At 44.4% G+C, this 22,000-nt stretch overlaps 1 protein-coding gene across 1 annotated transcript in view; it reads right to left on the bottom strand.

The window, feature by feature from the left end:
• Positions 1-22,000, bottom strand: part of BRIP1 (BRCA1 interacting DNA helicase 1) — a gene marked incomplete at its 5' end in the record, with an annotated part of 552,808 nt that overhangs the window by 461,889 nt on the left and 68,919 nt on the right. The window contains one exon of the mRNA XM_082245708.1: positions 20,495-20,638. Within this exon, the coding sequence (XP_082101834.1) occupies positions 20,495-20,638 (144 nt within the window). The remainder of the gene's footprint in view (positions 1-20,494; positions 20,639-22,000) is intronic.

Here is a 22,000-nt window from a genome sequence, read left to right as displayed (position 1 = left end):
GGGGTAGGAGTACAGAATAGTGTCCATTGGTTTTGGCCGTCAGTAGATTGTTAGTTTTAGGAGAGCGGATTCTGTGGAGTGTTGAGGCTGAAATCCAGACTGAAGGGGATCAAGAAGGCGATTCTCGGGAAGGTGGTCACTCAGTCGGCTGTAGACCAGACGTTCAAGGAGTTTGGATAATAAGGGGAGCAAGGAAATAGGGCGTAGGTTGTTAAGATTGGTTGGGTCCAGCGAGGGCTTTTTTAGGTATGGGGCTAAATAGTGCATGTTTTAGAGAGTTGGGGAAGATGCCAGACGAGAGGGAGAAATTGAAGACGTGGGTTAGAGAGTGTAGAATAGAGCCAGAGGGTGAACGCAGCATTTGCAAGGGAACAGGATCCAGCAGCTGTTTAGATGGACATTAGCTAGTATTTTAGCAACCTTATCTATAGTGGCAGGGTTGAATGAGGGAAGTAGTAATTGTACCTGTGGACATGAAGTGTAAAGCACGGACAATATCTGAACAGCAGAGATCTCACGATTTGTATCAATCCTTCTGTTTGAAGTGATTGGCGATCTCCTGGGCAGTGAGTGAGTTAGTGGGTGATCTCCTGGGCAGTGAGTGAGTTAGTGGGTGGAGGCAGTGGAGGACAAGTAGAGAGTTGAAGGTAGAGAAGAGTTGTCGGGGATGGGATGATAAGTTGTTAATGAGAGTGATAAAACAGGTCTGCTTGGCAGTGTGGAGACTGGAATTGTACTTTTGGAGGGCAGATTTATATTGGTTGAAATCTTTCTGAGACCTAGTCTTACGCCATAGGCGCTCAAGAGCACAGCTATATTTTTTCAGACTTCTAGTGTTGTCTGTTCGCCAAGGTTAAAGGGGTCGGGCCTGATTCGATGTGTAGTGAGGGGGGCCAGTGTGTCCAGGGAGGCTAAAAGTGAAGCCTTGTGCACAGAAGTGGCTAGGTTGGTGCAGGACAGGGGTGAGAAACTGGAGAGAAAAGATGAATGCAGAGTGCCTCAAATGAGGAGAGTGACAGAGAGGGAGGAGCGTGAATTACCTGAAAGGTGCTATGTAGGGCTAGAAGGATCCCGACACCCCCTCCTTTGCGTCCACTGGGTCTGGGGGAGTGAGTCCAGAGAAGACCACCATGGGATAGGGCAGCAGAAGACGCTGAGCCAGATTAATGAAGCCAGGTTTCAGGAAAGCGGGGGGGGGGGGGGTGTAGATAAATGAGTTAGCGATAAAGAGGTCATGGACACAGGGGAGTTTATTACTGACAGAGCGGGCGGCATTCCAAAGGGCACAAGAGAAAGGGAGTCTGGTCTTGGGAAGGAGAAAAATGGGAACTAAATTGTGTCGATATGAGAGTGTGGTTTGTATGAAGGGACATGCCCCAGTGTCCTGGAGAATTTGTGTGCGTGTAGATTTAAAAAAAGCAGGATATATATATATATATATACATTAGTCAGTATATCAGAATTTATTGATGACTCTGTAGCTCATGTGCACTTTGTAAAACCTGGTGTAAGGTCCAAGACTGTCATTTACTTTCACATTCTGAGAGCAATGAATGTACCTAATAGCGTCTTTTGGCTTGCCCCAATCTCCTTACATGTCTCCTCCTCCTCATTATGGCTAGTACAATCACAATGATCAGGCTGTTGTGCTAGACATCCCATTTACCAAAAAACTCCAAAAATGAAAATGAGTTCACTCACTCCTCTAAAACACAAACAGGAACAGAATGTGATGTCACAGGAAAACATGCAGAATGCATAGCAGTATAATGCATGCAAAAAAACATGTGAAAACGTGCATCATTGCACGTCAGCACATGTTAAAACATGTGTACATCCATTTTTCCTGCACGTCAGTGTGAATTTAGCCTTACTGAATACCATATCTGAAATCCCACAGACATTGTAAATTTATTCTTCAGAACCAGCAGGAAAAATCCATGATAAAGGTTTACCTGTTCAATAGAAGATAGCAAATTATTTCCTTTCGCTTCAAATGTTTTTGATTGTTTTTAACATTCCTAATTGTCAAAAACAACAGCTGTTCAATATACACATTTGAAATCATATTCTAAATGCAACTGCATTAAAAATAGGATCAATCTTGGCTCAAAACCCTGATAAAAGTTGTTCATTGCTTAATATAATTAGTGCTCGTGTTCTTATGACATTTTCACCACTTTTTATGCTCCCCCTGAGAGATTACTTCACTGCCAAGTAAGTGCAATCCGGCAGGGTTTGCTCAGACTTCATGCTTTGGCAATCAAATGTCAACACATTAAGATCTGTATTATTTTCCAAAATAACTAATATAAAAAGGAAAAACAAGTTATCCACTGCAAACACACAGTGCTATAGTGATAGTATGGAAAAGGAGACACAGTGTATACATACATTAATGTGCCTTCACATGCAACCACAAATGTTTTTCTGGCCCGGTAAGAAGGTGGGAATAAAACATTCATGACAAGTCTCACTGAAAAGCCAATAAATTACAGCACCTCCGCTTCCTCTAAAAGGAACATTATCACTTTTCTCATTCTAGCTTTTAAAATACAGGGAGTATTTTAAATTTACATTCAAGAGCATATGCATGTAAGGTTTCTCAAAATCATCCTAGAGGGTCTGCAACATTGTAACCACATACGGTATCTCACAAAAGTGAGTACACCCCTCACATTTTTGTAAATAGTTTATTATTATATCTTTTCATGTGACAACACTGAAGAAATGACACTTTGCTACAATGTAAAGTAGTGAGTGTACAGCTTGTATAACAGTGCAAATTTGCTGTCCCCTAAAAATAACTCAACACACAGCCAGCCATTAATGTCTAAACCGCTGGCAACAAAAGTGAGTACACCCCTAAGTTAAAATGTCCAATTTGGGCCCAAAGTGTCAATATATTGTGTGGCCACAATTATTTTCCAGCACTGTCTTAATTCTCTTGGGCATGGAGTTCACCAGAGCTTCATAGGTTGCCACTGGAGTCCTCTTCCACTCCTCCATGATGACATCACGGAGCTGGTGGATGTTAGAGACCTTGCGCTCACACCTTCTGTTTGAGGATGCCCCACATATGCTCAATAGGGCTTGGGTTTGGAGACATGCTTGGCCAGCCCATCACCTTTACCCTCAGCTTCTTTAGCAAGGCAGTGGAAGCCTTGGAGGTGTGTTTGGGGTCGTTATGTTGGAAAACTGCCCTGCAGCCCAATCTCCGAAGGGAGGGGATCATGTTCTGCTTCAGTATGTCACAGTACATGTTGGCATTCATGGTTCCTTCAAAGACCTGTAGCTTCCCAGTAATGGCAGCACTCATGCAGCCAAAGAACATGACACTCCCACCACCATCCTTGACTGTAGGCAAGACACACTTGTCTTTGTACTTCTCACCTGGTTGCCACACACGCATGACACCATCTCAACCAAATAAGTTTATCATGGTCTCATCAGACCAAAGAATATGGTTCCAGTAATCAATGTCCTTAGTCTGCTTGTCTTCAGCAAACTGTTTGCGGGATTTCTTGTGCATCATCTTTAGAACAGGTTTCCTTCTGGGATGACAGTCCTGCAGACCAATTTGATGCAGTGTGTGGCGCATGGTCTGAGCATGGACAGGCTGACCCCCCACCCCTTCAACCTCTGCAGCAATGCCGGCAGCCCTTATACATGTATTTCCCAAGACAACCTCTGGATATGACGCTGAGCACGTGCACTCAATTTCTTTGGTTGACCATGGCGAGGCCTGTTCTGAGTGGAACCTCTCCTGTTAAACCGCTGTATGGTCTAGGCCACTGTTCTGCAGCTTAGTTTCAGGGTCTTGGCAATCTTCTTATAGCCTAGGCCATCTTTATGTAGAGCAACAATTTTTTTTTTTTTCAGATCCTCAGAAAGTTCTTTGCCAAGAGGTGCCATGTTGAACTTCCAGTGACCGATATGAGAGAGTGAGAGAATTTAACACACCTGCTCCCCATTCACACCTGGGACCTTGGAACACTACCAAGTCACCTAACACCTGGGCGGGAAAATGGTTAATAGGGCCCAATTTGGACATTTTCACTTAGGGGTGTACTCACTTTTGTTGCCAGCAGTTTAGACATTAATAGCTGTGTGGGGAATTATTTTAAGGGGACAGCAAATTTACACTGTTATACAAGCTGTACACTCACTACTTTTACATTGTAGCAAAGTGTAATTTCTTCAGTGTTGTCACATGAAAAGATACAATAAAATATTTACGAAAATGTGAGGGGTATACTCACTTTTGTGAGATACTGTAAACATTTTTATGCCACTTGTCCATAGCAGTTAAAAGCCTTTAAGCATGGTCAAGTTTCCATTGTGTGTCCCAATTGGAGATTGTTAAAATGAAGCTAGTGGAAATTCCCAAGTGGCAAACAGAGTACAACAATACACATTTTCAGTAAAATGGGGAAGGGTTAAATGGCTGTCAAGTTGTTGGAATTACAGTCTTTTTATTCTGCTGTCACAAGCTATGCAAAGGGCAGGAAGGGTTTTAAACAAGAACTTGCATCCAGGTGGAGAGCCCATACCCCTGAACCAAATGCTGACAAGTGAAAATGCCGGCCTACAAATTTTCCACATCTGGGACCTGGACAGCGGAGAAGGCGGGAGCATGCAGTTCCGCCCAAGTGAGAACCAAGTCTGTTTCTCTTTGAGCAAGGCAACCTCCGATTACTCCCTACGTGTTGATATTGGCCACTGCTGTGACCTTGTCTGACTGGTTTCTAGTCTTCACAGACTTCACAAATGCGAGGTCCAAGTTGAAGAGACAACCAAACTTCCCCGAGTTTCAGGATGTTGATAAGGAATCAAGTTTGCTCTGATTACCATATTTCTTGCACCAAGAGGACTCCATCCAGGACCCCATAGGCTGGCATCTATTGTGCAAACTTTCCACATCTTTGGGAAAAAGGGTTTCCCCGACTCCAGCACTTGGCTGGAAAAGCACCAAGTCAGTTAAAGTCTGGCCTTGCAGGTCTGACACACAAGTCAGTCCATGACAGTGGAGTGACAGAGCATGAAGATCCTGGACTGGGCCATATCCAATATCAAGCTCAGGTAGTCTAACTGGTGAGTTGGTTCCAGTGAAAACTTCCAAAGGCTGAGGATCCAGTCAAAGCTCTATAGAGTTTACACTGTCTGTTGGATATTGGCTGACAGGGTTAGGAAGGAAATCACCCTAGAAACCAACAACATGTATTCTCAATAACAGGGCAGAGGTAAGACTTGGGCAAGCGCCCTGGTGATGACCTGAGGTACTGTGGACAGGCCAAAAGAAGGGGCAACCAATTGGTAATGTTGAGCACCCACAGCAAAAAGCAGGTTAGCATCCCTGATGTCCACAAAGGTCAGGAGGTCCCCAAAAGATGGGTGGCAGTAACCAACCTGGCCAGTTCCATTCAGAACTTTTGAAGTCACAGAAACAACTTGAAAGCTTTCAGATCTAGATTTGGCAAAGTGCCTCTGCTTGTCATGAACCTGTGTACAAGTAGGTTCACATAGAGATCCTGAAATCATTCCTCGGTCAGGACTTGGGTAATGATCACCTGAGAAAGTAACTGCTGAACAGTTAGAAGATCTACCCAGCTTTCCAGTGAAGGAGGAAATTTTCTAAAGCATGAATCAGGGAGGAGGCAGATTTTCATTAAGAGGAGGGCTTGAAGCCAGGCTTGGAGGTCAAAATCTTCAGATGAAATTTGGTCGATTCAGCAGGGACTGGCAGAATTCCATTCCTTGTATGGCTGCCCCTATTCGACAGAAGGTGATCTATTGATTGACTTCTGTCAAACCAGTTTGTTGGAAAACATTTTTTTGATCTGTAGCTTCAGTTGCTTTCAGTTTATTCTGACAGTGGAGGAGAACCTTCACCAGAATACAATGAGGTGGCTCAAAGATATCCTCTTATCCAACGACTGAGGAATACTGTCCCACCAGGCAAGAACCTCTGCTTACAGAGAGCTCGCTGGAAACTGAGCAAACCAGATGGCGTCGAAGGCCGAAGTCAACAGACCCAGGCACCACATGCAGGCCCGTAGAGAGGAGATATCGTTGTCCCTGAGGGACCTGATTTCGCCCTGCAGGGTTCGAAGGTTCCTCTCCGGGAGAAAAAACCTTGCTTGAGCGGAGTCTCGGACCATCCCCAGGTAACTGAGACAAACTGACTGGGTCAGTGCAGACTCCTGAAAAATGATGTTCCACTCAAACTCCTGGAGCGTCTAAACCGTGACCGTCAGATCACTCGACAGAGCGGCACACGAGCTTACCCTCAACAGGAGGTCATCCAGATAACCGAGGGCATCCTCCAAGTCAATGGAGGCCAGAAATTCCCCTGGACCCAACGATGCCACCACCGACCGGATGGATTCCATCCGGAACGTCCGCAGCCGCACAAGGCGGTGCAGAGACTTGAGGTCCAGTATCGGACGCAGCTTGCCCTCTTTTCAGGGCACCGTGAACAGGTTGGAATAGAACCCCTAAAACCTGTCCCGCTGAGGGACTGGCACAATAACTCCTTGGACAAGAAGATCGTGCACCGCCCCCTTGAGATCTGTAAACGATCGGGAGTCAAACAGAGATTTGCTGGAAAGAACCTGTCTGCGGGGCGAGATCGAAACACCCCTATCTTGCACCCCGAACGAAAAAGCTCAGGAACCAACCTGTCCCGAATTTGTGACAACCAGGGTTCCTGAAAGTAACGCAAACGGCCCCCCACCCCTGAAAAGGGTGAGGGTGGCCCGTCGGGCAGAAGGAGGACCGGGCTGCCGAACCAGCCTGAATGGCCTTGGGCTTCCTGGACCATGGCTTCTTGTGACCGCCTGAGGTGCCTGTTTCCCGTGCCCCTGAGGCACGAAAGGACCCACCATGAGCCTTGAAGAAAGGACTCTGCGGAGCAATATGCCCTTAGAGGTTTGGGCAAAAAGGGGACTCACCACCTGTAAGACCTTTGATCAACTCATCTAAGGTATCCCATATAAGGGACATCAGACACAGTCGTCTTGGAAGCGTAGTCAGCTGACCAACTTGTCAGCCAAATAATGCGGCGGATCGCGATCCCAACCGCAGGTAATCTTGCGACCAAAAGGAGCCTCGTCCAGGGCCGCATTACATAGGTACATCACGGCCTGGGCCATGTGATCCACCAGGACAAGGGCAGTCGGAGGGACCGACTCTGCCACTCAGGAGCACCTAAGCACCTTGAACCATTCCGTGACCGCTTGAGAAACCATCACAGAAGCGAACACAGATTTGAGCAGGGAGCCCACCGCCAAATATATGTGGCGGGAAAGTGCTTCCACGCGCCTATCCGCCGGGTCTGAGAACACCGGGGAGTCCTCCACGGGCACCAGCGTGGATTTATTTAACCTGAAAACAGTGTGGTCCACCATTGGTGACACCATCCAGCGATTATTGACAGGATCCGCAAAGGGATAACGGTAAGGAAAACCGCCTAGGCACCGCCAGCATATGCCTGATGTGACGCCAATGTTCGTTCACAGGTTCGTGAAACTCCTCGGGACAGGGGAAAACCTGACCCGACTTCTGGGCTTTGCGGGACCCGAAGGAAACCCGCATACCTGACTGGGTGGGCTCAACTGCAATATTTAAAGTCTACCTGACGGAGCTAACAAGCGCATCCACTATAGCACATTCCCGCGCCGCAGTGGGGGAGTACTCCTCCCCATCCGAACGCGAGGACTGGGACCCCTCGGGGGGGGACACTGTGCGTGGCAACCAAAATCAGGATCTGAGGCAGAAAAAACTGAGAAGGCATCAGCCGTTTATGAACAGCGCGATCAGACAGCAGCAGAAAAACCTTAATCGCGAAGGTCGCAAGTGCAGCAGGTAAGGAGGTCATGCCCATTGATTCAGGAGTTACTGAAGCAAGTACCAGGTCTGTGGGGAAAAATTGCCATCTTAGGACTCCAGTTTTGAAATAAAAAATAATTAGAACACTGGCCCTTTAAATTGGCGGTTTCCGCAGTCCAAACCGCAATTCTGCACCGCCACCGGAGTCTCCTTACAAATGATGCACAAAACAGCAAAGGCACAGTTTTATGGTGACAACCCCAAAAAAACAGAGAGAAAACAGCCTCACAGCGTCACAATCATTATACATTTCTTGCTCCAAGAGCGGATGTATGGGAAACGTCTGAGGACTATGAGGAGGGCACAATGAGCCTAGAGAGGAAAAAGAGCCTTCAGCCATCTCTAAGGGAGGAAATTTGTATCCAGACAAGACCATTTCAGTAAGAGACTGAACCAACAATCTCTGGTTCTGAGAGGCTGATAAAGGCCCCTCTGACCCCGGCTCCCCAGAAGTGGAAACCTCAGCTTGACGATCCATAGGGTCATCGTCAGCTACTTCTTCCATATACTCTGCCCAATCTTGAACTGATTCAGTGGGTGGCTCAGGTGAGGGGGATCTAACCCGTTTTCTCCCTTCTTGAGATGCTGCAATCATGCCAGCAATCTTACCCTCAAGGCTAACTAATGCCGATGATAAATCGTCCTTAGTGATGTAGGTTGCAGCAGAAGCACCTGGAGTAGCTACTATGCCTGACAACCGTAATGGCTCAGATTGGCTAGTCGCCTCTGGTTTTTCAGGGGGAGTAGACACAGAGGAAGCATGGCTAGGACCTTCAAGGCCTGACGGTGGCATCACAGTGCCCCTTCCAACTGTGCTTCCCCCAGCCCTTTTTCGGGCAGACATTGCTTTATAGCAAGACAAACTTGGGGTACTAACTTCAGTGTACTTAAGGCTTGTGCCAAGCTTATACAACTTATCACATATAGCACTGACTATCCCTAAAATACATAACCTGTTTTTGCCAGTAATCATACACCAACAGTGACTCACGCAACCCAGCTGCTGCTGCCCTGTGTCCCCTTTAGCCTCTGACAGAGGCTAGCGGGTTGTAAAAAGTTCCTTATAAATCGCGCCCTTTTTTGCTATATTGCGCATGCGTGGCATGCTACGTGGCGTCCACGTGCATGCCAATTGCATTCAAGCATGCCCTCCATGTGGTGTACGCCTGTTTTAAAAGGTGAAGAGTCACGCACGCGAATGGGCCTTTGCCACAAACACGCTATCGAGGGAGGAGACGAACACGCGGGCGCTTATGCCTCCGGGCGAAAACAGCAATATGGGGTGAGAACAGCTTAGGCTGAATCCTGTTTGTCACAGCTGATACCTTTCAGGTGATCAAAAAGCATAGAAAACAAGAGAAGGGCACACCGATCTAGTGCAATATCATAAAACATTAATTGGAAAATCATAAAAACCATGTCATAAATTATACTCCCAAGAGTATGCTAAGTATAAGCATAAAACCAAAGGATTCCTTTGGCTATCCAGAGACCGCAGGACCAGGATACTTAACCACTTAAGCCCCGGAGGATTTGGCTGCTCAAAGACCAGGGCCTATTTTGCGATTCGGCACTGCGTGACTGTAACGGACAATTGCGCAGTCGTGCGACGCTGTACCCAAATTAAATTGATGTCCTTTTTTTCCCACAGAGCTTTCTTTTGGAGGTATTTAATCACCTGTGCGACTTTTACTTTTTGCGCTATAAACAAAAAAAGAGAGACAATTTTGAAAAAATGTAGATTCAATAGGAATCTGGATGATGAATACTGGAGACATTGTGGCCAGAAGGGGGATATGATACATGAATTCTGGAGCTGCCCCAACTATTGGAAGTCAGTCTTCCATCTAATCTCAGAAAGCACTCAACTATCAATTCTTCCACTGCCTAGCCTAGCAATCCTATCCCTCAAAAATAGAACACTACCCAAAGGCAGCTACAACATACTTACATTCGAATGTCTGCCAAACCTAATATCACCAGAAAATGGAAAAAACCCTAACCACTGACACTTTGGAACATAGTGGATCTGACCCATACACATTTCATCTATGAACATACCTTAGCGTTAAAAAACAAAAAAAGAGAACACATTTCCCAACTGTGGAATCCATGGTTGGCTTGGAAAGATAAATAAATCTTTGAATCTATCTAAAAAGATATTTTCGCCAAATCCTTTCACATTTAAAAGGGTACCAGTATACAAATATACCAATGTGATCTTTGCCCATGTTTATGTGGGTAACTATCACATCTCCATCCTCTATAGGTTCCTCAGGAAGAAAAACTATTGCAATTGATAAAACTCTCACTTAGGCATAATTGCCAAAGTTTCTATTTTCTGAACTATTTATCTTCTTAATTCCTTGTTTTCTTGTTTATTGTTGGGTAGCAGTCTCAAAAAAGGTCGTCTCCCTCCCTGACACAGTTTGCTCCCAGGAGGGGTGTCTGGGGAGGTAGACGAAACCCTTACCTTTACCTTATACCAACCAATACCTATAATGTTTTTACTGTTCACCTCTGATATCATCCTATTATGACATATGTACTCACCCAAGTGTTTCCTTATATGCAGTTTCTTACTGTAAAACAGACTATGTTTACTTACAAATGTTATTTATGAAAACATTTCAATAAAAACATTGAACGAAAAATAAAAAGCCTTCTGTGTGCAGCACTTGCCTCAGCTCCTCTTATGTGATGTCCATCTCGATTCAGCGATGGTGCAGGTGTGTCTCGGTTGTCTGGGACTCCCCTCCTTATGGCTGAGACAGCAGCATGGCGCTGCTGGCCCCTGCTGCTGTCAACCAAAGTCAATCAGCCAATGGGGCAAGAAAGTGGGCGGGGCGGGCCGCGGCTCTGTGTCTGAATAGACTCGAGGAGCTGTGGCTCGGCTCGGGTGCCCACATAGCAAGCTGCTTGCTGTGGGGGCACTCAACAGGAGGGAGGGGCCAGGAGCACCGAAGAGGGACCCGAGAAGAGGGGGATCTGGGCTGCTCTGTGCAAAACCACTACACAGGGCAAGTAAGTATAACATGATTGTTATTTTTAACTAAAAAAATAAAAAAATGAGACTTTAGTATCACTAATTTAAAACAATATCCATCGTATTATTTAGGCCATTTGCCCTTTCCACCATCTGATTTCTAAAAGAAGTATCCCAGGGAAAACAATGTGTACATAGAGGAACAAGCTGAAAAGGCACATTCAGATATTTATTATAACTCCTAAATAAGAGGCTTTGCTTCTGTGTTTGCTAGATGAACAGAGTAACTTTTTTAACGTATTTTTGTTCAACTGTAATATAATATTAAGTTCTGTATGTTAGTTTTTGCAAAGATGATACATTAAACAAACCAGCGGACTGATAAATGACTATTCTGAGTAACTGTCTAGACCACAAATCAATACCCATACATTTTCTGAAGTACACCACTCCATACCCTAACCACTCACTGTTATCTAGTTTATATGACTCCAACATAATTCATAGCTTTAAACTTTAATGAATTATAAATGAGCACACAAACTATATAGAAAAGTTAGATATGCAGTAACATGATAAAATGATATTTATTACAGTGAATTTTGAAAAACAGTTAAGCAAAAAAAAAAATATATAAATTATCAAGCTATCGAGAAAAAAATGCATGTACATAATGCCGTTACACAAATAACATTTCAACACAAAGTCCAGTACCTTTCACAATCTCCCATACTAGCAGTGAGTTAGGAAAATCTGCAGCACCACCTTGTGATGGCAGGGCAGTTTTTCCTTTATTTTTTTTTTAAAGGAAATTTGTACTGCAAGAAGCTGCAATTGAGGAGGTCCCCCTGAGAAGGTGAATTGATGTGACTTTGTCCTTAACGTGCAACAAAAAAGTAAAGATTTGCTAGGTTATGGTAAAAAGTATATTGTGTTTAAGCAGTACCCTAAAAAATTGAACCATTTGTCTGGAAGTCCACTTGAGAAACAGCCATGCACTTTATAGCATGAGGGTCCCTAGGCAATTCTGTGTCTACAGTCTCATAGCTGTATATCTGCATTGTAAGATCTAGGGCATTGCTGTCTCTGGCTGCTAGTCTCAATTGATTTGGGGTGAGATCTGGTGATGTTACTGCTGTTATGCTCATTGTTCTTGCAGGAAGATTTGACATGAGGAAGAAAAACCTAGTCTATACCAAGATAGATACCGCATGTCTAGTAAAAAAGAAAGATCAGCAGCAATGAAACTACAGGCAATACAGGTGATTATTCATCTGCCCTATGCCTGCTTTTTTGGCCCAATTTCCAAGGTTCAAGTCATCTATAATACTTTCAGAATACCTGACCAAGAACAAGCATGCAGCTAATGACATCAGAGAAAGGTTAGAACTCCAAATCTGCAGACATAATACAGGTTATTGACTTCGTATAGAACCCCCTGGATCAATAAAACAGTCAGGCAACTAGCAGTTTCAGGGGAATCCAGGAAGGGCAACCTATGTATTTTCTCCCCACAAGAATATTCGCTAAACTCTGGGTAAAAAAATATGTGTTATTACCTCAAAAATACTGCCTCAGTCTCTGACAAATTACTTTTTTTTTAGTTGCTTTGATCCCACTTCCAAGTGACTATGTTCTTTTCTGTTCACTGTATGTAGGAAGGTAGCCACCCTCTCTTGCTGGCTCCTGAGATGATCTATGGGCTATGGACTCTGCACTATAGAATTTGTAGTGTGCATAGAGCAGTGCACAACTAAAACAAAGTACTTATTTCAAATAAACAGAAGTGAGGGGGAAGAGAGAGTTTCAAAGCATACAAACACCATAAGAAATTATTTATTGAGAAATAAAAAAAAGAAGATTACGGGGCTATTAGGTAGTTGGTGTGTAAGGGTTCTTTTTGTAAAATAAAGATATTAGTGCCACTCTAAAGTGGTTGCAAAAGCTAAAGGTTTTTTCCTTAATGCATTCTCTATATTAGGGTAAAAAATCTTTTAGGTGCAGCTCCCCCAGATGTCTTGCTAGGGTGGTAACTCAAAGGCAGGAGGAATCGGGAACATTGGCCGAAGAACCCAGAAGAGTATCAGGACTGTTTAGTGTAAAACCATTGCACAGTGTAGGGAAGTATGACATGCTTGTTATAAGAAAAAAAAAAGACTTCTTTACTTTAACCACTTGGTGCCCTCGCTATAGCTGAAAGACTGCAACAGCGTGGTCCTAAAATTCCGGGAGGGCATACATAGATGTCCTCCCATTCTCGCAGTAAACAGATCAGGAAAAGGGCCAATCATAGCAGCCCTTTACCATGTGATCAGCTTTAGATCAATGACAGCTGATCACGGAAGTAATCAGAAGCAAGGTATTGTTTATTTTGTTTTTCCCCTCAGGCTGTCAGCGTGAAGAAAAGAAGAAAGCCCTTAATTGGCTTCTGTTAAAGGTACATCTGTCCCACACAGTGCACATCAGTGCTGCTAATAAGTGCCCCCCAGTGCCGCTAATCAGTGGCCACCAGTGCCATCTATCAGTGCCCACCAGTGCCACCTATTAGTGCCCATCAGTGCTGCCAGTGTCACTTATCAGTGCTGCCTATCAGTGCCACTGACAAGTGCTGCCTATTAGTGCCACCTCTCTGTGCTCCTGATGAGTGCCCATCAGTGTCGCCTCATCAGCACACATTAATAAAGGAGAAAAATGACTTGTTTGCAAAATGTTATAATACAATATGAAAAATGATTTATTTTTTGGTTTGTTTAGCAAAAAATAAAAAACCCAATGGTGATTAAATACCACCAAAAGAAAGCTCTATTTGTGTGAAAAAAAATAATTCATATGGGTACAGTGTTGCATGACCGCTCAATTGTCATTCAAAGTGTGATAGAGCTGAAAATTGGCCTAGGCAGGAAGGGGGTATAAGTGCCTAGTAAGCAAGTGGTTAGGCTGAGAGGTCTGAGAGGTTTGTTTGTAGGTTGCCCAACACACAAATGACCACAAGCAACTAAAAATGTGAATGTCACATAATTATTTTCTGGTAAATTTTAAAATACTTGATCAAAATATGTAGTGAAAATACACTATACATTTCCCTTTAAACTGTGTTTACTACATTTGTCAGACCACACCAAAATATTTCTCCAATGAAGGTGCTTTAAAAAGCAACAAATTGTGTTAAAGAATACTGTATGTAAACCCAACATTTCATAATTCTGATATATGCCTGCTGTTGCTGTACCATGGACTTGTATATAAAAGTATCATCTTTGTATAACTTTCTTTGTGTGAAATCCCAGGTATTCCTGCAAGTCCCTCTGCTTCCCTATTAAAACTGACCACACTAAGCAAGAGTGCACGCAATGGTCAGTTCTCTAGTTGCTGCTGCTTCTCCTCCCCCATTATGCAGCTGAGAACAGAGGGAATGTGATTACTTATAAAAAAAAAAAGGGGGGGGGGAAATAGGATTTTTGTAAGATCTTACCGTAAAATTATTTTCTCATACAGTCTTCACTACTGGGTATTGGTCTTATCCACATGAGTAAGCTCTTACTCCTGTGAATACACAGACCAATACCCAGTAGTGAAGATTGTATGAGTGGGCGGCGACTGTCAGAGGATGTAAGAGAAAATATAATTTTTGTAAGAACTTACCGTAAAATTCTTTACTGAGTCCTCTGACAGTCGCCGCCCACTCATACAGTCTTCACTACTGGGTATTGGTCTTATCCACAGGAGTAAGAGCTTACTCCTGTGGATAAGACCAATACCCAGTAGTGAAGACTGTATGAGTGGGCGGGCGACTGTCAGAGGACGTAAGAGAAAATGGATTTTTGTCTTACCGTAAAATCCTTTTCTCTGAAGTTCATTGACAGACGCAGTCTTTGATCTCCATATCAGTAGGGTTATGCTGCCCCCTACAGGAGTAGGACACTAGGCAGAAAAAAGTTCTGGCTACGCCTATGGGCTGTCCCAGGGGGTATACCCTCTCTCTTCCTGCTATAGGATGTCAGTTTTGTATCAAAGCAGTGTCAGAGAAAAATAATACCAACCCAACTCAAAATAGAGGGGCGGGTACTGCGTCCATCAATGAAGTTCAGAGAAAAGGATTTTACGGTAAGACAAAAATCAGATTTTCTCCATGGTTCATTGACAGACGCAGTCTCTGATCTCCATAACAGTAGGGACATTCCAAAGCAGTGCCAAACAATGAGGGGTGGGAACAGCAGAAAAATAAGTCCCAAAGGCCAAACATAGCCAACCAGGCAACATAGAACAACAAGATGAGGCCCACCTGAAAAAAACATTAAACCCCCATCAAGGAAGGCTAAGAAGCCCCCTTAAACTGCAGCCTGCAAAACTTTGCAGCCAAAAGGAGGCATCTAAAGTTGCCAGCGCATTCACCTTATAAAATTTTGTGAAGGTATGAACAGACGACCAGATAGCCGTCTTGCAAACCTGAAGCAGAGATGCCTGATGGCGAAAAGACCAGGAAGCACTAATTGCCTGAGAAGAATGCGCCTTAATAGGGAAAGGAGGAACCTGACCCTGACTAAAATAAGCCTGCACCACTGTCTGTCTGATCCATCTGGAAATAGTCATAGCAGACGCAGGCAGCCCTTTCTTAGGGCCACCTGTGAGTACAAAAGAGCAAATCTGACTTCCAAAAAGACTCAGTAGTCGCCAAGCACACCCTGGTTGCCCGAACCACATCCAGAGTATGCAGTGCAAATTCCTTTGGATGTTTTGGCTTAGGACACAAAGAGGGTAACACGATGTCCTCATTTAAGTGAAAACTGGAAACTACCTTTGGAAGGAAGGACAGATCCGGACGAAGTACCACATTATCCCTGTGAACAACCAGATAAGGAGAACGACAAGACAACGGCGCCAGTTCAGACACCCTGCGCGCAAAAGTAATAGCCACCTAGAAGGCAACTGTCTGGGATAAGGCAAAGAGAGGAATCCCCCGAATACTTTCAAAAGAAGGTTTCTTAAGAACCGACAGCACCAAAATAAGGTCCCATGGTGGCAACGGAGGACACACCGCAGGTACCAAGTGTCGCAGCCCCCTGGATGAAGTTACGCACCAGGAAATGGGTGGCTAATGGCCTTTGAAAAAAAAATATTGCCAAGGCCGAGACCTGAGCCTTGATAGTACTCAAGGCCAACTTTTGGTCAACACCTCGAAGAAAAGTCAAGATCCCAGCCACCGAGTAAGAGCGCGGGGGGAACCCCAAGAGACTAAAGCCCCGTACACACGTACCGATCGTCGGCCGTAAATATTCGGCCGCCGAACGATCGGCCGATTGTAGGCTTGTTAGTATGATGCTTCCGACAGTTAGTATGATGCTTCCGACAGCCGACAGCGCATTTTCGGCCGAACAGAATCTGTCGTGCAGACTTTAAAATTTTTGTTGGCCGTCACCAGAACGGCCGATTGTTCGCAAGTCAGTACAGATTTCGGCCGACAGACAGCAGATTAGCAAGACTGGGCATGCTCAGAAAAGAAAAAAGACAAGGAAAGTTAACCATCACATGACATCACTTCTGCAGTCGGCTGTTGTTGGCCGACAAAATTCGTGTGCAGTCTTTTACAGTTTTCATCAGACACGACAGCCCTGGACAAAAGACGTTCGGCCGACGATCAGTACGTGTACGGGACTTAACACTACGCAATGTACGACTTCCACACACGATGGTAGATCTTCCTAGAAGTCGCTTTCCTCGCTCTAAGCAGAGTGGGAATCACTGTAGCAGACAATCCCCTGTCCTTCAGCACCTGGATTTTAACAGCCAAGCCGTCAAAGCCAGCGACCGTAAAGCAGGATGGGAGATTAGCCCCTGAGACAGTAAATCCTCTCTGAGAGGAAGTCTCCAAGGAGCGTCTGCGACCAGCCTGACCAGGTAGGCGTACCAAGCTCCACAAGGCCAGTCCGGAGCCACAAGAATGACCGGAATCCCTTCCACCTTGATCCTGCGAAGAAGTCTTGGCAGCAACTTGAGAGGAGGAAAGGCATACATCATCTGATACTGACCCCACGGGACGACCAGCGCGTCTGCGGCGTCTGCCAGAGAGTCCCGGGAGTGGGCCATAAACCTCTGCACTTTTCTGTTGATCCAAGAAGCCAACAGATCTACAACTGCAGTGCCCCAATGAAGGCACAACTGCTGGAACACCTCTGGATGGAGGGGCCATTCCCCTGCATCCAGGCCCTGTCGACTGAGGTAATCTGCCTGCCAATTTTACACTTCTGGAATGTAAACAGCGGAGAGAGCTGGAACAAAGCCTTCTGCCCATCGAAGGACACCTGCCACTTCCAAGGCCGCAAGGACACTTTTGGTGCCCCCTTGGTGATTGACATAAGCCACGTCCATGGCATTGTCCGAATGAATGCGCACTGGACAACCCTGCAGGTGCTCGGTCCAGTGGACTAGGCAAAGACGGATAGCTCTCAGCTCCAGAACATTGATTGGTAACCTGGATTCCTCCAGGGACCAGACTGCTTGAGAAAACAACCTGTCGAGAACACCTCCCCACCTGGACAGACTTGCATCCGTGGTGACAATTGTCCAATATATAGGGAGGAAGGATTTCCCTTGCTTGAGCATCTAAGACCGAAGCCACCAGGTCAGGGACTCCCTGGTCACCTGGCTCAGCTGGATCAGATTGTCCAGGGAATTTGGATTCTTGTTCCATTTGAGAAGGATTTCCTTCTGGAGGATCCTTGTGTGGAATTGGTCAAAGGGGACCACCTCGAAGGACGACACCATCAGTCCCAGGACTCTCATACAGGTCTGAAGGGATGACCATTTGCTGGACAGCAACAGCTAAACCGCAGTCTGGAGTATTTGGATTTTTTCCTGAGGAAGAAACACCCTGGCTGAGGACGTGTCCCAAGTCAGGCCCAGGTAGTCAAGTCTCATGGAAAGGAACCAGGGATGACTTCTGAAGGTTCAGAATCCACCCGAACTCCTCCAGAGTTCTCATGGTGATTTCCAGATTTGTCACCAACACCTTGGGAGACTCCGCATGTAGAAGCAGATCGTCCAGGTAACCCAGGACCGATATCCCCCGCTGCCGTAACAGTGCCAGGACACCCCAGCCTCCTGAACAGGATCAATTGGAAGGTGGGCCCTGAAGTGAGAGGTCGAACCCCCCCCCGCGCACAATCGTTCATCTGTCGCCGGTGGTAGGTGCGTGACAGGACAGAGGAGAACCCAAGATTGTGAGGATCCGACCGTCCCAGGGAGGGGCCCGCGTCCCCCCCAAAATCCACCAGGGGAAGAGGGGGGAACATTTATTCACCATACCGGAACAGGCAGGCGCCATCTCCTGACAGAACCCGTCTCTGCTGAAGTGGGGGGGCTGTCGGCCAAATAGGAACGTTGCGACTCGGGCCTAGACCCGGTTGTATGCGACCTGACGAGACGTTTAGCTCGTGTGGGACTATGTTGCGGCTGACCCAGCGTGGAGCTAAGGTCTGCGTGTGCTCGTTGGCCGGCTGGGGTGACCAATGGATCCATACATCCAGCCTGTCGCCCAGATCCAGCATAGTTGCTTGTAGATCTCACAGGAAAAAATCTATACATAGAAAAGCGAACTAAAAAAAAAAAAAAATTATCTAGAAAAAACTTTGCCAGGACCAGAGATCCCAGCAAGGAACTGAGTAGGCAGATTAAAACCGACATCCTATAGCAGGAAGAGAGAGGGTATAACCCCTGGGACTGCCCATAGGAGTAGCCAGAACTTTTTTCTGCCTAGTGTTTTACTCCTGTAGATGGCAGCATAACCCTACTGATATGGAGATCAGAGACTGCGTCCGTCAATGAACGAAAGAGAAAGGGTAATTATAATGTTTTTAATAGCTATACACAAATGTTTTGCCTTTCATTTCTATTTTAAACTGAATGGGTTGTTTTACATGGTGGGGGGTTCCAATCACTTCAAAGTGAAAAAGGACTTGTAAGTATGCTGGCTGACTGAAATAACTTCTTAAAAGGGCCAGCCCCCCTATTAGTGATATTACAGTGATAACTTATTAATTTATTAAATCTTCTAATGATTCCAGAAGAGAAATCACTGTCAGTTACTAATAGTGGCAGACATCTATTAAAACTGGAGCAGCTGTGCATGGCAACCAACTTCAGCGTGTTCAGTTAAAGCGAGAGTAATTCTCAGACATGAAATCTGAACAAAGCACATACTGTATTTCTATAGTGTTAGCGTGCCTCTCTCCAAATCACAAAATGTAATTTCTCTCTGCTATCTAGTTCCTCTGTAACCAGCATGAAACTCTTCTGGCAAGGTTTCCAGACACCAAGCAAAAAAAGGTGACAGGGGAGGGATCAATCTGTGATTGACAGGATCAGCTCTGTTCCTGTGTAAAGGAGGGTGTGTCCCTTCCTTTCAGTTAGCTCTCAGAGCTCTTGTACAGTGTGTAACTGCAGTTCCCTGCCCCCTGCTGTGGGAATCTGTAAAAAATCTTTCTATCTCTGAGTTTTACAAGGATGTACAGGGCAAATGGCTGCAAATCAGATACACCTTATGTAGGATTTGTTTCACTTCGGTGTATCACCTGAGGCCAGTAACTTCTCTGGGTATATGTAAGGGTTTACATCCACTTTAAGCTTTGAATATGAAAGGTTGAAGAAGCTGATTGGCTTCTATGAACAGCTGCGCCAGTTTTGATAAACTTGCCTGATCGCAGAACTAAATCTGTCCTATTGTTTACAGCAGAGGAGGTTGGCATCTTAGCCTGCGTTTGATCTGCAGTTGCCATGGTGCTGCACATATGATCAGTTAGATGGCTTGACAGTTAAGAAGAAAGCTGAGACACTGGCAAGAGTAAGTTTTACAGTATTGCCACAATAGGAAACAGGATTGCCAGCTCAGCTCAGCTCATAACTGTAGACGTGAAGTTGAATTGGACAGCTATACATCCTAAAAGTCACCTTGACTGTATCAGCATAACAAGTACAGTATAGCATAAGGAATGGAGAAGAGCCAATACGTTTTACGCTTGCCAGTGCTTAATCATAGCCTGCCTGCATCTCAGCCTCTTACAGGTATAAAGTTAGAGAGAAGTCCAGACACATGGACTAAGTATTACATAGTATAGTAATGTAAATTAAATATAACTAAAGAACAAATTGTACGAAATTGCCAAAATCCAACAAAAACCTACAGGAATATATCAATACTAGTTGTTAATCAAAGAAGCATAGTAGCAAAAGGAGGCGCCAAAAATGAAACATCGCCAATATGTAGTAAAGAATAAATATATATATATATCGAAATAGTGGCTCCAAAAAGAGGGTGGATTCAGAAAAGTGGGCGATATCCTATTCAGAATTTAAGCCCATCGAAATTCTGGTCTGGAGATGAAAAATCCAAGAGACTTCAGCTTAACAGAGGAGCCTAAATATGTAAACTCCTCTCTTGGGAAGTGCAACCTTTGCAATAGCTTGTATTTTCAAGGTTGAAAGTCACCCCCTGACAATTAAAAAAATGTCTAGCAATGGAATGTCTTTCTTCCATACTGTATTGTATAGATCTCACAGTCTCCTGGCAGCCCAGCCAACATACTGGACAGTGCTGATCACATCACAAGAAATTAAGTTACTCACCTGCTGTGCTGTAGCCTCTGATGATTCACCAAGAAAGCTAGCAGTGTCAACTCTTCCATGTTGATAGCTATGTGACACCACATCATCATCATCATCATCATCAATAAATTCCACACCTTTTTCAAAACAGCACCGTTTTCGTGTCTGTAACATAAGCCAAAATAAAGATACTTCTATATTGGTCTTCATTAACCCCATATTTATTCTGGTATTGTTAAAAAAGACTAAAGACAATTCTATTCTAATACTATTTGACAAAGATGAGAATAATATGATTGGTGAATATGGTTACAGAAGTTACATAATTGCGTTAAAAAAGTGGCACATCGATTGATTAAGTTCACTGCTCTTTGTACGTTTTCTTTTTTTTTGTTTTATACAGTCACCACAATTTCATACTGTCACTTAAAATATGGAATCTATTTCTTTTCAAGTGCACATGTTCCTAGACAGTACATTCTTTACATAGTCATAGCAAACATTAACTTTAAAACAAGCCTTTATTTACCTCTCTGCTTTTAACAAAGTTATTTTTTTCTCAAAGATCACCATAAAGACTATAGGCATTGCTGTCAGTTTTAACAACTTAGAAGGATCTGCTGTTTGATTACATTATAGGGATGGTAGCCGTCAAAGATATCCTCTTATACATGTCTTTTGAAAATGACTTTTTCTACAGTTCTTATAGATACAAAGATGAATGGGGGAGTTGTTTAAAGTGCTTTTACTGCTTGCTTAAAATATGTAAACACATTAGTGTGCATGATGTGGGAACAAGCTGTTCTTGGCAAGATTCTGCATTTCTTCCTTTCCTACAGAAACAACAGGAAGTGAAAATAAGGGATGCTAGTGGAACAGTTGTTTTTTTTTTTTGTTATGGTGACAAATGTAAAGTTTTGGATTTCACATCACTTTAATTTGCAGTAACAATTGTCAGTGCTTCCTTGCCACCTCCTTGCTCCTTCAGAGTCCTTGTTCAATTGCTAATTATCTGATATTGTGCAATACTTTATATTGCAAAACTAGGCATAAAATGAAAGCAGATCTGTCAGCCTAAGACAGGGTTTCTTAACCAGGGCTCCTTGAGCAATGAGCAACTTTTGCCTCTCAGAGAAGTTCCCACTCACACTATTGATCTTTTTAGCTATCTGTAAGAGGGCCTTTCTTCCAAAAAACACACAAGAAAAACATATAGTGCTACTACCCTTACACATAAGTATCAGCAGAGCTCACAGCTGCTTGATCCACAGTCGTTTGTCTGTAAGCAGCAATCCATTAGGATGATCCACACAGCCAGTTGTTGCTCTTAAAAATCTTCATGTTTATTGAAAAACCACAATGTACAAACTCAGATAAGACCAGTTGATGTGTTTCGGCCTACAAGGCCTTAAGCCCCGTACACACGTACCGATTGTCGGCATACAAATGTTCGTCTTTTCTCCCCGGGATGTCGGTGTCTGTTGAAAAGTGCAAAGACAGCACAAGGACAGCACAAGAATTTTGTCT

Source organism: Pelophylax lessonae, assembly GCF_965119305.1.
Source record: "Pelophylax lessonae genome assembly, chromosome: 2".
NCBI lineage: Eukaryota > Metazoa > Chordata > Amphibia > Anura > Ranidae > Pelophylax > Pelophylax lessonae.
The sequence above is the reverse complement of the archived record's forward strand: the minus strand, read 5'-3'. Positions and strand labels throughout refer to the sequence as shown.